The sequence below is a fragment of the Thunnus maccoyii genome, chromosome 16 (assembly GCF_910596095.1).
Source record: "Thunnus maccoyii chromosome 16, fThuMac1.1, whole genome shotgun sequence".
NCBI classification, from domain to species: domain Eukaryota; kingdom Metazoa; phylum Chordata; class Actinopteri; order Scombriformes; family Scombridae; genus Thunnus; species Thunnus maccoyii.
In genome coordinates, this window is record NC_056548.1 from 6,715,397 (window position 1) to 6,731,076 (window position 15,680).

The 15,680-nt window shown below is 41.7% G+C and overlaps 1 protein-coding gene across 1 annotated transcript in view; it reads right to left on the reverse strand.

The window, feature by feature from the left end:
- The window catches only part of si:ch211-168d23.3 (BRD4-interacting chromatin-remodeling complex-associated protein), a 20,756-nt gene extending 6,983 nt beyond the window's left edge, over window positions 1-13,773 (reverse strand). The window contains exons 1-10 of the mRNA XM_042388876.1: window positions 13,587-13,773; window positions 12,236-12,281; window positions 11,969-12,011; window positions 11,690-11,755; window positions 9,944-11,482; window positions 6,367-6,600; window positions 5,160-5,823; window positions 4,794-4,942; window positions 3,400-3,458; window positions 1,055-1,203 (exon numbers count right to left, since the gene is read on the reverse strand). Coding sequence (XP_042244810.1) covers window positions 1,055-1,203; window positions 3,400-3,458; window positions 4,794-4,942; window positions 5,160-5,823; window positions 6,367-6,600; window positions 9,944-11,482; window positions 11,690-11,755; window positions 11,969-12,011; window positions 12,236-12,276 — 2,944 coding nt within the window. The 5' untranslated portion in view covers window positions 12,277-12,281; window positions 13,587-13,773. The remainder of the gene's footprint in view (window positions 1-1,054; window positions 1,204-3,399; window positions 3,459-4,793; window positions 4,943-5,159; window positions 5,824-6,366; window positions 6,601-9,943; window positions 11,483-11,689; window positions 11,756-11,968; window positions 12,012-12,235; window positions 12,282-13,586) is intronic.
- Between the last annotated feature and the right edge of the window lie 1,907 nt (window positions 13,774-15,680).

The following is a 15,680-nucleotide window of genomic DNA, read 5'->3' on the forward strand; positions in this document are numbered from 1 at the left end:
ATTAGAGCTTCCTCAGTCTGAGGGCTTTCTATAAACAACCAGTGTAATCTTGATCGAAATAAATATGTAAAATATGTAAAGTCAGCTGCTTGAGAATTTATACCACGGCTCTTTTTGAGTCACTGTCCTCTATTTCTTGATTGTCTCGCCTCGCTTGTAAGTCACGTTGGATAAAAGTGTCAAAGTGCCAAATGACAAAATGTAAATCATCACACTGCGCAGAGTCTGTTGCACGCCAGTAAAGGGCTGCTTTCTGCTTTTTCTCTGTTTTTCCTTCCTCATGTAGGTTGGTTGCAGCCAAGGATTGTTTTATTCAAATTAATGATTTTGATATGACCATTTTGTCCTTTTCTCCCCACATTTAGAGAAACTTTTGTTGTCTACATAAATATTTTAAATTGTCAAATAAATACCGCACATTTTCTGTTACATTCACATTTGTTCTGTTAGTTTATTGTCACTGTTCACAGTCCCCATTCTGCACTATGTGGACTTAACGCTGCCCATCATACTGTATATCAGAGGATGACACACTGACTGGCGCCAGTTTCTAATTAAAAGATAAGATAAAACTTTATTGTCGGTTCACATGAAAATTCGTCTTGCATCAGATGCTCCAACAATCATCAGAATAGCATGATACAACATAAAGTAAGCTCCAGCAATCTTCAAAATGACACAATACAATATATAAGCAACATCTGAGAAAACACTGAGTCCTTCACCTGTCCTGTGTCATACACACACACACACACACACACACACACACACACCTCCTTGTTGGTTGGGCAGACATACAGCTGTATATGCTGTAACAACCAGGATATATTGCTTATTTGTAGCATATCCTTGACGTCATTCAGTATCTAAGTTGTACCGTATGTGTTCTTGTTTTGTCATCTAAGGACTTAAGTTACCAGCTGCTGTCAGTTTGTTTTGATATAAACAGCAGATGGTTCAATTTGGAAAGAAACTTCACTTAATATCCACAGAAAAGGAAACATGAATCATTTTGGCAGCACAGGTCAGAGAAAATCAACCGCAGCTCACTGACCTAAATTGAAGTCATCCTGAGTGGGCAGGTGACCGGCGCAGGTGTGGTACGGCAGCAGGCGTCTCACAGTGTCCTTCAGGGTGGTGAAGGCCGGGCCGGTGAACGGGCTCTGGACCGCTCTGTGGTCCAAACAAAGCTGCTGCTGGAACCTGACGAGCACAGTGACGCTCGGTGTTAGTCGGAGCTGCTGTTGACAACAGCCTGAAGACCAGAGTCACTGTCATTTGAAGTCCTCTGTGTTCTGTTACACTCTAACGTAGCCGTGATGCAGTGTGTACTCAGTTCTTTGAATATTTACCATTTAACATCTGCTGCTCTAAATTACAAGTATTTCCTAAGAAAAGTATGATGCCACACATGAGCCCGGTAGGCTGGTATGAAAGCAACAGGCAGGAACAGTAGCAGTCATAATGGTGATGATAACAGCAGTAATAACAGAAGTATCTCTATTGTTAGTCAAGTAATTGATTAGTTAATAGACAGAAAAGTAATAAAAACAATTTTAATAAACAATTCATCTTCTAAGTAATTTTTAAAGCAAAAACACCAACAATATTCTCTGGTTCATGCTTCACAAATATGAGGATTTATTTCTTTTCTCTGTTTTATATCATTGTAAGATGAATAACTTTGGGTTTTGAACTGTTGGTCGAACCAAACAAATAATTTCAAGATGTCACTTTGAGCTCTGGGAAACTGTGATGCACATCTTTCATTAATTTATGGCATTTTCCAGACTAATTATTCAATTAATGATAAAAAAAATATTTGACAAATTAATAGACAATGGACATAATTATCAGTTGCAGCCATAGTACTTGTAGTAATAGTATGGTAGAAGTAGTAGTAGCAGTCAGAGTAGCATTAATATTACTAGAAGCAGCAGTATTCTAGTTGTTGTTGTAATGGTAGTAGTAGCTGCAGCAGTAGTAGAAGTAATAGATTTAGTCGTAGTAGGAAATATTAGTAATATTAAATGATAAGTTCTCAATTTTTCAAGTCTGTCCTAAAACAACAGTCATTAACATTGACACATTTTTTTCTTGCTGTAATCATTCCTCCTGTTCATACTGACCATGAGAAGATCCCTTCATAAAGCACTTACAATATAAGTGATGGTGGACAAAATCCACAGTCCTCCTTCTGTGCAAAAATGTATTTAAAAGTTTATCTGAAGCTAATATGAAGCTTCAGTCGTCCAAATTAGTCAAATCAAGGAGATATCTTTCAACGTTATAGTCTTTTTAGTGCCAAATTCCCTCTTTTTGTTACAATCCTTCCACAAAGAGGGATTTATTTCACTAAAGAGACTGTAAATGTGGCAGATATCCACTTTTTTTGATTAACTCAGACGGCTGAAGCCTCATATAAGCTTCAGATTAACTAAATATTTTTTTAAAATTAAAACGAGGGCTGTAGATTTTGTCCTTTTGTAAGCACATTTGGAGATCTTATAATAGCAGCAAGCAAAACTTGTGTCAGCATCCATTTGGGCACCTGAGTATTGTCTTAAAACAGACTTGAAAAATAAACATCTTTAAGTAGTGGTGGTAACAGTAGTAGTGAGTCACAGAGGACTCAGATTAAAACATTAGTCTGGATTACAGTAATGTGAAAGCAGCCATCTGTTAATAAATTAGTTAATGAGCTGGATGATTTTTACTGAGGTATACAAGCTTCTCTGCAGCAGGACAAGTAAAATCCTGATGGAGCAATCAAGTCTTTAAAAAATCATTAGAGGTAGAAACAACTGTCCCTCTGTGTAACATAAACTGCTGTTATTACTGAAACAGATTTGGCTCTGTATTTATCAATGAAAATTTACACTTAAGTTGCAAGTAAAAGTAAAAATCCTTCACTTTTACTCCTACTAGCACACGCTTGACTTGCAAATAAAATTGAAGAGATCTCCAGAGGTCTCTTATGTTGGTTGAGAGTTGTCTGTTTGGGGCGTCGATGAAACAGAAGAGAGCATAAACCTATGAGACAGGTTTTGGAATGACTGTAAACTGTTGTCTCCGAATGCATATCTGATAGGATGTTACACTATTCTTTCTTTTTTCTTTTTGTATTTCAGGAAACAGAAAGAAAACTGGCATCGACTCTGTATACAATAATTTTCCATGCATCTTCATTGTTTGGTTTATTTCATGTTTCCATTTCAGCCAATTTCCTGTTATTAAAAGTCAATGACATCCATGTGAAAAAACAAAACGAGCTGATGTGAGTCTGAGAATTATTAGCTCTACGCTTGAGTGAAGTTATCTATCTCATAGTTTCAGATCAGGATGTTCAGGATGAGGATGAGGATGAGTATCGGTCGCTGCTGTGTGTGTGTGTCTCACCTGTGTCTGCGTAGTGCTGGTGTGAGCCTCTCCTCTCTCCGCTGCTCCAGACCTGCCAGCTGGCATCCAGATAACATTTTGGATGAGATCAAAGGACGGGAGACAGGGGTGCATTTTGAAGTCATTAATAACAAGTTTGCTGCATTTAAAAAATGAATCGTTTCAAAGGCTGCCATCTCTATTGCAACACTGGGGCCGATTCACTCACATTAACAGACCTGCACACACACACACACACACACACACACACACACACACACAGTTGTTTTTACTAGTTCAGGCTGATTAGACCTGATGCTGGATTGATGATGCTGGAATTACACGAGGGCACCAAACTACATGAACCAATAAGAAAGACAAAGATGTACACGGGTAACAAAACTAATATGCGGTTTGTAAAAAGTCCTCAGAGGTCTAATCAGGAACAATAAGTAAAAAAACACCTGTGTGGTGGATCATAGGTGTGTACGGCCTTTAATATCAGTTATTCTCAGTATACAACAAAATACACAATTATAAAATATATCATATATCATACAAAATAAAGGAGCAAACCACTATATCTTGTTACATATGTTATGTTAGCATTACATTCCTTATTTTTATAAACAGAGAGTTAGTTGTGTCCCATCCTATGTTTAGGCCAGTAGAGTGTCTGCACGCTGGATTTCAGCTCCCATAAAGCAACGTTTCAACCCTACCGGGTCTTCATCAGGCAAATGACAAATTTATTTAATTCAAATTACCCCAAATTAAATTTTGTCAAGTTAAATTGTGTTTATGTAAATTTTGTCTACATCAAATGTGTCTATTTGGTCAATTACATTTTCTAGTGTTGCCTTGTTATCTTTTCTTTTTCAGTAATGTATATTTTACAATAAATAATTGAACTTTTATTAATTAACTATTAAAAATTGAATTATTATTTTTTGGGAAACATTTTGTGGGATAACTGACTGTTTTTGTGATATTTTTAGGCCCTGATAATGTAATAAAGATATAATTTTACCTTGACTTATCAAGTCATACCAAGAATTGTACATATTTTTTTAAGGTTATAACTCTTTGATTGATGTGATGTCAGGATGATTAATTAATTTTTCACAAATTTTGTGTCTATATATATGTCATGTTGTCCATTTGCCTAATTAAAATCTTGTAGGTTTGAAACGCTGCATTTTTCAGTCAAATACATTTGATGGAAGCTAAAATGCTACTCTCTACTTCTTTCCTTTTTATTCTCTATTTTTACCACATAAAGAATTGTAACTTTTGTAGACTTAAGATACAAGAAGACTAACATTTGCAATACAAAATTGGATATATAGGAGTCTTTTCCAGCATTAAATTGTATTATTTTAAATCTATAATAGTGAATGTTTGCCTTCTCTCACCTTGGTGCCTGTCTGCTGGCTGGTCGGGATGGGGGCACACTCCCTGGGAGCCGGGGGCCCATGAGCCTGGACACTCTGGGCTGCAGGAGAGGGTGGACGGACATCGAGAGTAAATGCTTTACTCTCCACGGCCAAGGCAGCTGTTGGCTCTGAGGAGGGACACAAAACGATGGTGGAAGTGGTTGTGGTAATGATGATGATGATGGTGATTGGATTGCAGATTATGATGAAGTATAAGCAATGATTGTGATGGGTAACAGCAATGAAGAGGGAGAAAAAGTGAAAATGGTTAGAAAGACATAAAAAGCACCTTGTTTTGTGTCATATTTTAATGGTGTGTTTTACAAACCAGCAGGTGAAACTCACTGTTTTGTGTGTGCTGTTGGACAGTGGAGTCGTCTCCTCCTTTGGAGAGACTCGCAGACGCAGCTGTGGGATCAGGCTGCTGCTGAGGCACCGAGACGCTGACATGCAGAGGGGAGTTTACTGAAGTATGGACCAAGGACTGAGGCTGGGAAACAGACGGCTGGGCCTGGAGCTTCACCTGCGGGTGGGAAACTGACGCCTGGACCTGGGGCAAAGGCTGGGAAACAGATGACTGGATCTGTACTTGGGTCTGGGCAAATAAGGCCTGTGAGACCTGGAGCTGATGAGGAACCTGGTACTGAACTTGTGGCTCAGTGTGGGGCTGGGGAGCTGTGGTCTGGGGGACTGAACTCTCAGGTCCAGGCAGAGTAATCTGAGTGATCTGAGGCCCAGCTGGAGGGGAGAACGTTGCTGAAGCTGCTCTCCCTGTATCCTGAATCGGAGGAGAGGAGCAGAGCAGCTGTGTGTCGTCGGGGTCTGAGGGAAGCGGAGAAGCCTCAACACACTGATCAGACATCCCGGTGCAGGCGTCCTGACCGGTGACTGCATGCGTCTGCTGCTGGGTCTCTCTCTCACTGGCCACGGGGGAAGCGAGGGACTCCATCGGCACCACTGGCAATGCTCCAACCAACAACTCAGATGTGATAGGAGAACTAAGTGCTTGCTGTGGTAAAAATGACCAAGAGAGAAAATAAATCACTACAAGTAGATAAATCTTACAGATATAGATATTATAGATCCTTTAGGGGGCTAGAGGTGTTATAGTTTTACTGCATTAATTACTGTGTTATACTTCCTATCGAGATTTAGTGCTGTTATTTCACTGGTGATACTTTGTTTCTTCTTGGCATGACGGCAATTTTGTGATTCCAGTTTTGTTCTTACTGTAGTCTTTTTTTTTACATGCCTCTGGTGTAACGCTTGTTTATATCGCATCATTCTATAATAACAAGAAATTGTGTTTTATCCAACACTGTTTTCAGACTTTCACTTTTGTTTCCATGCTGACTCCTGTCCTCAACCTTTTTTTGAACATGTGTTTAGCTTTTAATAATATTGAATTATTGCCTAGTCCTATTACTAACACAATCATAAACTAAAACTATTACTATTAATATTATTTTAAACACATCACTGAGGAGGGGCACTGTCAGCATCAGCATTTCATCACTAAAAATAATCTGCAGGAGTTAACTGAAGCTCTGACCTGTTGCAGATGTTGCATAAAGGCCTGGTTCTGATTCATCGAGTGGGTCACCTCCTCCACTACTTGGGTCATGTCGGCTGGGGGTATCAAAAGTTTAGGCATCTCCACAGCTGGATCGGGGGCCAGAGGTTGTTCGGGAGGGGCCTGCAGGACTGTAACTACAGGAGGAGATGAGGACTGCAGCCTTGCAGCAGTGGGCTGCACTGCGACGTGCTGGAGAACATGTCCATAGGACTGCAAAAAGGAGATGACAGCCAAAAATAACAGAGCATTAAAACTCCTTCAAATACTTTTCAAGGTTTTTTTTGAGAGTGGGCCAGAGAGACTGGCTTTGTCACTTAAACAACAACCAGGAGATTTAGACAAAAACTTTAACAAACTTTTATTTAAATTCCCTTGATGATAAGAACAACAATTTTAAGGGGTAATTTTAAGTTGCTACTTGTCTGAGATCTGATGTAACTAGTATTTGAATGTTTTAATCAAAAAAAAGAAGAAATTAAACACAGTATGAAAGACATATTTTAAAGTGTATGTCAACTTTGACTCACATAATGCAGAAAACTGGTTGCACTGCTTTACAAGTTGAAACAATCAAGTGTGTTGAAATTCTGGACACACCTCATTTAGAGCAAACTCTTTTCTATCATCAGTTTGAAGAAAAAAAAAACAGTTTTTATATCACTTATTTGGGTGTAACGAAAAGTGTTAAATGCTCAAATGTTTTAACCCTTTATGAGCAGTGGAGCAGCAATTTTTTCCGATTTTAGGACCATAAATCGGTTTTAGGACCAAACCTGTGTGTTATGTTTTAGCTAATAAATCCATTATATTCTAATTTCCTGCTGACCATTTTTAAGCATTTTCTACCATTCCAGACATCCTCTGGTTTCTGTTAATTTCCATTCTACATGAAAATAAGCTGACTTTGGAAAGTTGCTTGAATTGGTTAATCCATGAAAATCTGCACATATTTTAAAAAAAAAATCAAAGTTACACTATCATAGTGAGGTGATAGATAGATTTTCCCAGTTCTGTGTTCATATATGGGATATCCAAGGTAATGCATTCTTGTGAACGAGTGTGGTATCCCATATTTCTAAGTCTTAAAAGTGATGATAAATAAAATGGCAGCTTATTTAGGATGGCTTTATAAATAAAAAGGAGACAATGTTGTTCCCTTCCAGTGTTAAGTGATGTCCATCCCACTCTCTCATAAAAGATACAATGATGGGTCGTAAAACTGTCAGCTGTAATAAATCTTAGAGAACTGTGATACACAGCATCAAGGGGTTTGAGGGGATGGGCAGCAGCATGCATGTAAATTACATCTGCAGTCAAGCACTGATAAAAATGATAAAAATGTTGCCTGTACAAACTACAACCTACTGTTAAAAGAGAGGCACTGCTTATTTCTAAAAAAAGAAAAAAAGAAACCACCTATAAACTTAAGCCTTTTAGTCTGTTCCTCAACATGAGTTCTAAAAGACAATTTTTCATCTAACCAGATACTCAGGTATTTATAACATGGGACTTTTTTAATTTGAGCTCCAGTTATTGTACTAATAGTGAAACTTAGTCTTATCTGAATTTAGTAAAAGCTTAAGTTTAATCAGGGCCTTTTGAATAAACAAAATCTGACTTTAAATTAGACAAAGCTTTGTCAATAGAGGGGACCAATGAGTAAATTACTCATAATAATGAATAGAGCTGTTACTAACAAATGAGCCCAAGTAATTTATATCAATGTAAAAAGGATAGGACCAAATATTGAGCCCTGTGGCACCCCTTCAAGGAAGCTAGATTGCTGACCATCTGCAACTATTGCTTGAGTTCTACCAGCAACATAATTGTGAAACCACTTACATGCATTTGTGTCAAAACCAATTGATCTAAGTCTCTCCAAAAGAAGAATATAATAATAAAGTTTATGTGCATATTGATTTAAAAAGTTTGCAGTGCATAACCTCATAATGATAATGTAACTTTGAGAAACATTAATGCAGACTTGATGTTCAATGTGTTGGATTACACCATCCAAGCAAGTTTCGTGAGTCTACTAACTGTTTTTCATACTGAATGGAAATGATAAGAAATCAATGTACATCTGGAACAGTAAACAAAACACATTCAAACTACAAAAACACAGCAGTATAGTTTGCAAAATTGTTAGCTGTGATGTAAAGTAAATGTGATTTCAGTCATGGGACTAAAACATGATAAAACACTGGTATGGTCCTTTAAGTTACTGTTCAAACTGTCACTCGATGCTATGAGTACAGTTCCAAGGTTATCCTGGTGTAAATCTGCATGTTACCTCCAGGTATGGTTGGGCAATATGATTTGTCAGCAGGTATATATGCCTCTGGATGAATTAAGTAATTGTGGCAGAAGTTGAAAACTAATGACCAGGAATGTGTTGGAATAGCCCCGTTTCCACCAAAAGTTGTAGGTACTTTGGACCCAGAGGAACTAATTTCAGGGACTAAACTTGGAACTTTCAAGTCCAAGAACCAGGTCGATCATGCAAATTAGGCCCATGAGGAATTTAAAAATTATGGCGGCATTTAGAGACGCAGTTTTAACACATGAGGAAACAACAACACAGATTTGTCCTGTTCTTTGTATTTACTGCTGCATGAGTTGGATGAAATGAATGAATGAAAAGGAGAAATGCAGAGGAGGGAAATGAAACTAAAGCTAAGAGCATCTGTGTCCACAGTATAACATCTGTTGAGTATTTGATGGTTATTTATTTCTGCTTGAGAACATATCCACTGCGAAACATTCAGAAAATAACGTTTTAGTTCTCTCATTCACTGCTTTGCTCTCTCTACCACCGCTCCCTCTTTTCATTCATTCTCTAGCTTGCTCGATCACTCGCTGCTCTCTCTCGCTCACTCTCTGGTGCTCTCGGCTCACTCACGCTATCTCTTTTTTTCTCTCACTCTTTTTTAAAATGAGCTGGGAAGCTGACAACAATACCTTACTTTACTTTTAACGGTAACAAACGGAGAGAAATGTCTTCCTCTTGTCCTAAACTGGTCCTAAATCAATGCAAGAGTACTTCCTTGTTTTATGAATGAAGCGGCACACAAGTTGAAGCAGCCGTACTACAAACCCTGCCCCCAAAGTTCCTGTACCTTTGGAAAGTACTCCCCTGCCCCTACGGGCAGGGACTTTTTGGGGGTGGGGGGGTAAAACAATCTCCCTGGAACTTACTTTAGACCCTGGTCCCTCTGGTGGAAACGCAGGTAGAGGAAGTGAGTTCCTCACAACGTTCTTAGTACCAGAGAAAAGATCCTGCAGTTAAAACACGGCTATTGACAGGATTTCTGCACCAATGTGATGAAGTATCTTCATTTGTAAGGTATTTCATTTGCTACATAAGCCAAAAAACATTTTCCCATTTGCATGTTTTATCTACAAACATTGAACTTCCCAAAGATCTACTATATCATGATATAATGTACACCTCTATTGCAATATGAAATTATATATACTGTGATAGAAGATTTTATCCACATCACCCCACCTGCCCTCCAGAGCTTGTGAGACTGAAGAGGTAGCACCTCACCTGTGGTAGTTGGTGGAAAGTCTCCTCTGAGCTGCTCCTCTCTTCTGGGACAGCTCTCTCTGGAAGCAGCACCACCGAGGCCTGCTGGAGGCTCAGCTGTCCTTCTGTCACTCCTGCCTGAGGAGCCTGGGCCTGGGCAGCGAAAGGCAGCCCCTGAACTACTGAGGGACCATTAACGATCGAGATGGAAGTGAGATCTGGGGGAAGCACCCCAGAGCTGTTGATCAAGGTAATGTGGTTTCCCAGAGCGGGACTGTGGACCAGGGTGGCACGCTGCCCCTGCCCTCCTGGAGTGTAGGTTCCAGCCAGCTGTGCCGGCATCTGGAAGACAGTAGGGGGCGCTGACTGTAGCTGCAAAGGTCCTGAAAGCACAGTGGCCTGGCGGAGAGCTAGCTGCCCTGCTGGGGTGGTGAAGACAGGGCTGAAGTTCAGCTGTCTTTGGGGTACAGTTAGGATCTGAGAGCCATCTACAAGCTGCCCACTGGAGGGAGTCACGCTGTGGACCGACGGGCCTTGGTGACTGGTAGTCAGCAGAGGTCGAGCTCCACTGGCAGGCTGGGAGATTGTAACAGGGCACTGGCCCGGAAGAAGGAACTGGTTTTGGCCTTGGAAGAGTCCCTGAGGCTGGAGCACAAAGGAGCCGCCCTGGTTCACCAGCTGCAAGCTGACCGGCTTTGGGAGCTGCTGGGTGGGCTGCGGTGGTGGAGCTGCAGGCTTCTGGACAGGAGGTTGAGACAGTAAAATATTTGGTGAGGCAGTTCCAGGTACAAACGTGAGGCCTGGAGTGGGTTTTTGCCCAGACGGCTTGGGGCTAATTTGAACCAGTCTGGGCTGAATGCTTATGGGCAGCTTGGGTTGAATGGGAAGAGGGGCACGTTGCAGAACGATGCCTGGTGCCGCTGCTGCTGCTCTCAGGGTTGGGGTGAAAAGAGGACGGCTGGTCACACTGGGCACGGCCTTATGGATGATCATACTGGAGCCCTGAACAGGACTCAGAGAGAAGGAGGTTTCTGGAGAAGGAGTAGGGAAAACATTTCCAGGCAGGAGCCCCATCAGTTGAGGAGGGGCAGCAGGTTTTAAAGAAGGGCAGCCAGGCCCGACAGCCAGGAGGGAGGGCTGGGGGGGCTCCACTGCTGCCTGGGTGTCTCTGGGCAATGCCGGAGTGACAGGCAAGGTCACAGACTTGGGTACAAATGGTACAGTGGGTGGAGAAAGGAGAGGGGCAGGTGAGTAAAGGGACAGACTGTCCCCTGGTTGGGCCAGACCTGCCTCCAGAGCCATGGTCTGCTCAGTGATGTCAGCCTCCTGCAAGCTCTGCTGGAGGATATCACATGCCACCTCCGCCTCCTCCGCTTCCTCCACTTCCCCCTTCTTTGCCTCACATCCAGGCTCCACAGCTGGCCCACCCTGCACCACCTGTGGGTCTTCTCCGCCCTCCGGCGATGACAGGAGGGCCTCTTCCAGGAAGGACAAATCCACACACCCGGGTGGAGGCGTGTCAGAGGAATCCCTGCCATCTCCCAGCAGAGAGACGGGGCTCTGGAGGGGACAGAAGAACAGTGGGAGAGAGGGAGAGAGGAACAGACAACAGGAGAAAGGACAAATAGTGAAAAAGAGGAGAGAAGTGTATGATTAGCAGGAGTTAACAGGAAGCTGTTTCAGGCACAGAAGGAGAGAAAAAAATGATTCTCCTCGGGGAAAATGTAGGTTGTTGTGACGCTGCTGGCTGTGGATCCAGACACTCACCGGGGCATCTGTGAAGAGGGAGGGCTCCCCAGAGGAGGAGTTAATGAGCAGGTCTTCAGTCTGCAGCTGGTGGGATGAAATCAGTCGATTTTAGTTCGGGCTCGCACAGTCGTGGTGAGAAATGCTTGCAGAATATTACATTACGACTCTCACACTGTCAGCCCTCCTCCACACATCTCACATGAGCGTGTGCCAAGAAATATTTCCATCTCAAATTTATCATTTGCACTATTGATTTTTTTTATTTGAGTCCCTCTCTATTTAAGGCCCTTTTGTTACCTCATTGGTCCCATGAAGGAAGTCGTTCAGGGCTTGGGGGTCACTGCGAAGACGAAGAGAGCGAAGAGATTATAATCAGAATCAAAATCTGTTAAATCCCTGTGAATATCTGGTGCAACAACAGGAGCAAAGTGACAGTTAATAACACATTAGACTAAAATATGTGTACCAAGTCTTACATAGCAAGCAATGTTCAATTTGTCTTATCACTTTTAATGATCTCATGTTCATTGCTGCTGTCTCCGAGTAAGAGTCAGACAAACTCACCACAAAACATCAAGTAGACAAGTCCCATCTTCATCCTCCATGTCAACTGAGAGGAAAAGGGAGGAAAAGAGCAATCAGATAGAGTGGTTGTGGTTAGATGGCATTTTTAGTTTACAGAATCATATCAACAGCATCACTGAGGTCGCTGTGTTTCATTATCTAAGAAATATCTCTGAAATCAGAGGCTTTCCGTCCCAGTCTGATAAGAAACGTATGCATCTCTCTGTCATGAGGGAGCTGGTCTTCCTGTTAAAACCAGACATAGACTGAAGCTCATTCAGAAAGCTGCTGCACAAAGACAAAAAAAATAGACCAGATCACTCTGGTCCTCACAAACTTCCACTGACTACTTGCTTTATGAATACAATTAAGATCCTTCTTTTGGTATACAAAGCTCTTAATGGTCCTTTTACTCCACAGTACACATCAGACATGCTCTCACTTCACAAAGCCAGAAAGTCTCTCAGGTCACATGACATCAGTCTCCTTCATTTACCTACAGCATTTTACAAACATTATGTTCAATTAAAAGCAACATAAACACCTTTTTATTTGGTTAAGCATTCTCCTTAAGCAACTTACTTGTGTTTCAGCATTGCTGTTCTTATATGTGCATGCTGTATGTACTTATTTGGCTTTATGTTATATTGTTTTATTTTCCTGTAAAGCATTTTGAACTGTGTCTGTATGAAATGGTGCCTTACAGATAAAATCTGAACATGAACTTTTTCAGTTTGATCTATGAAAAGTCAGAAAATTGTGAGAAATTCTAATAATTTCCTACAGTCCAACTTGTCATCTTCAAATTGCTGGTTTTGTCAGACCTTAAGTCCAAAATTCAAAGATATTCACAGATATTCAATTTACAATGATAAAAAAGAAAAGCAGCAATTGTCTAAATAGTTGTTGGATAATTTCCTGCTGATCAATTATATAATTAAATTAATAATTGCTTCAGTACTAACTGTTTGATAGACCAGTGGTTCCCAAGATTGTTTTTTTTTTTTACCTGTGAAACCTGTAAATAAAGTAAGTCTACTTGTAACCCCTCATCACAGGTTATGACCTCAGTGTGGACATAAGTGTTCCCTTCTCAGATCACTTAAAGATTTTTAGAGGCCAGAAAACGTGAATATATCCAGTATTTCAGAAGAGAAAACAAAATAGGGAGAATAATCTGAAGAAAAATCTATATTTTATGTAACAGAAATGTCTGGCAACACCTTAATGGGTCCTGACGGTGAAGCAAATTTCCATCATCCCATCAAGTTATAAACCGATTTCACCCACTGAACAACCCAAACTCATTGTCCAGGCGTCCAGATGGAGACAGACCACATAATGAACCTACTTCATATGTGAGAGGCCCCATACAGAGCGGTCGAGCTGAGTTCTGGTGGTGGCCTCATGGGAAGTCGTGGCCGGGCTTCAGAGTCTGGAGGCGGAGGGATGCCAGGCCGAGGCGGCGGGACGGAGACGGATACGGGTCCTCCCTCTGCTCGGGCATCGCTGCGTCTCGCGGTGCGGGAAGCCGGTGGGAAAGGCTGGATGTGAGGGGAGGGGGGGCACAAACACACCACATGCTGTCAGGTCACTTGAGGTTACCACCAGCCAAAACACATTCTCATCTCAGCAGTGAGACATAAGATCAATATATGATTCATCAGTTTCTCCTCAGCTGTGGGCAGCAGTGGTGTGATTTTTTTTTTGTTGTTGTTGCAGACATCTGGGGAGACTGGATCAAATCTTTACCAATAGCATCATATTTTTTGCCCGTATTGATTATGCCTGAGGCTGATGACTAAAATGGAAGCTATTGTTGTGGCTATCACAGACATGAGAGAAGCAAATGTGTACGCCTCAGCTGTAAATAGATGGCTCCCCCTGCGCCTTGGATGTGACTTGTCCTCATGGCTGAGAGAGGGGGGGGTGGGAGGGGGGGTGGATAGAGAGAAGCAATGTGGAAAAGCTCGGCACAGCCAATTATAACATTACTCACTGCCTTGCGCTCAATTTCCCGGGGAGGTCCCTTAAAAAAGCCAGACAAACCTCCCTCTCCGATCCCGCTGACATATTTTGTTTACAACACGACAACCGCATTAACACCCTCAAGGTACCGCATCGCCCAATGAAATCCAGGCAAACGACCCTCATCTAAACCTGCAGCGGCAAGTGCATGCTATTCTTTTGCAATAACAGGACGTGGTGGCCACAGTGATGCATTTATAGGTTACGTAAGGTGAATGTGTGTCCATGAGAAATTAATGCCCCCAAAACGATGCTGGATGTGGAGCCGCTGGCTGCTCCTTGTGGTATTTTCTTGATTTCTTTTTTTTTTTTTTTTTAATTATTTTTTGGAGTGGGACCACGGCAGCTGATGCCTGCTGTAAATCATATCGCGGTAACAAAAGATGCCTTGTGTTAAATATCATTTCCTCACAGCCGCCCCGAGCGATTCTCTTATCGTTGTGCCATTAGAGTAATTCCGCAATTCAAAAAAGCAACCAAGAGGAGAAAAAAACTCACCCCTTCTTTGTGGTTTATTGTCCTGTCAAGCGGGCCTCTGCGCCATCGATTCTCACTCAGTGGTCTTTTCAGATGCTAAAAGGAGGAGAGGGGGTGGTGGTGGGGGTGGTGGATGGGGTAGGGTAGGGTGGGATGGAGGAGGAGGAGATGGAGGAGGAGGAGGAGGAGGAGGAGGGGTGTGTTGGGGGGTACCGGGGTGGGTGTGAGAAACAGACTGGGAGAGCCGATCACAACACAAAGGTGGAAAAAAAATTTTTACAGACACACACACACACACAACTGAGAGGCGACGAGGATCCAGATTCAGCAGCGCGTCTGCAGGAGAGGAGACTGGCCGCCTCCTGCGCTCCGGCAGGCGGCAGACGCTTCAAATATCCCCGCGCTTCACCTTCATCCCGGTTACCTATGTTTCTTTCTACATTTCATTTAAGTTCATTTTTATAGTATTCACTTCAGCCCCAATCGTTTTAAACGTCCGGGTAACTGTAAGCATTTCCCCCCATTCACAGTGTAAGAAAATCAATAGACGCGCTTATTTGCCACTAGTTATATTGAGCGAGAAAAAGGGGAAATTACGATGTGCACAACTGCAAAACAAACTGTCATCCTTCTTAGCACTTTTCTAGAGTCAGCACCGTACAGTAATAACTATATAATGAATACTGTGTAAAAAAAAAAAACCGAAATGAGGAACAAAAAAGTAAAAAAAAACTAAAATGACAGAAAGGAAAGAGAAATAGAAAAGAAAGACCAAAAAGGAGAAATGACTGGACAGAAAAACAGAAACCAGTGTGTCATCTAACCTATTTTGAAAGTCCAGAAAACTACAAGTAGCCTATTTTTCCCCACGTACAGTAAAAAATAATAATAAAAAAAAAAATCAATAACTCAAGACATGCTTATTTGCCAATATTGAGTG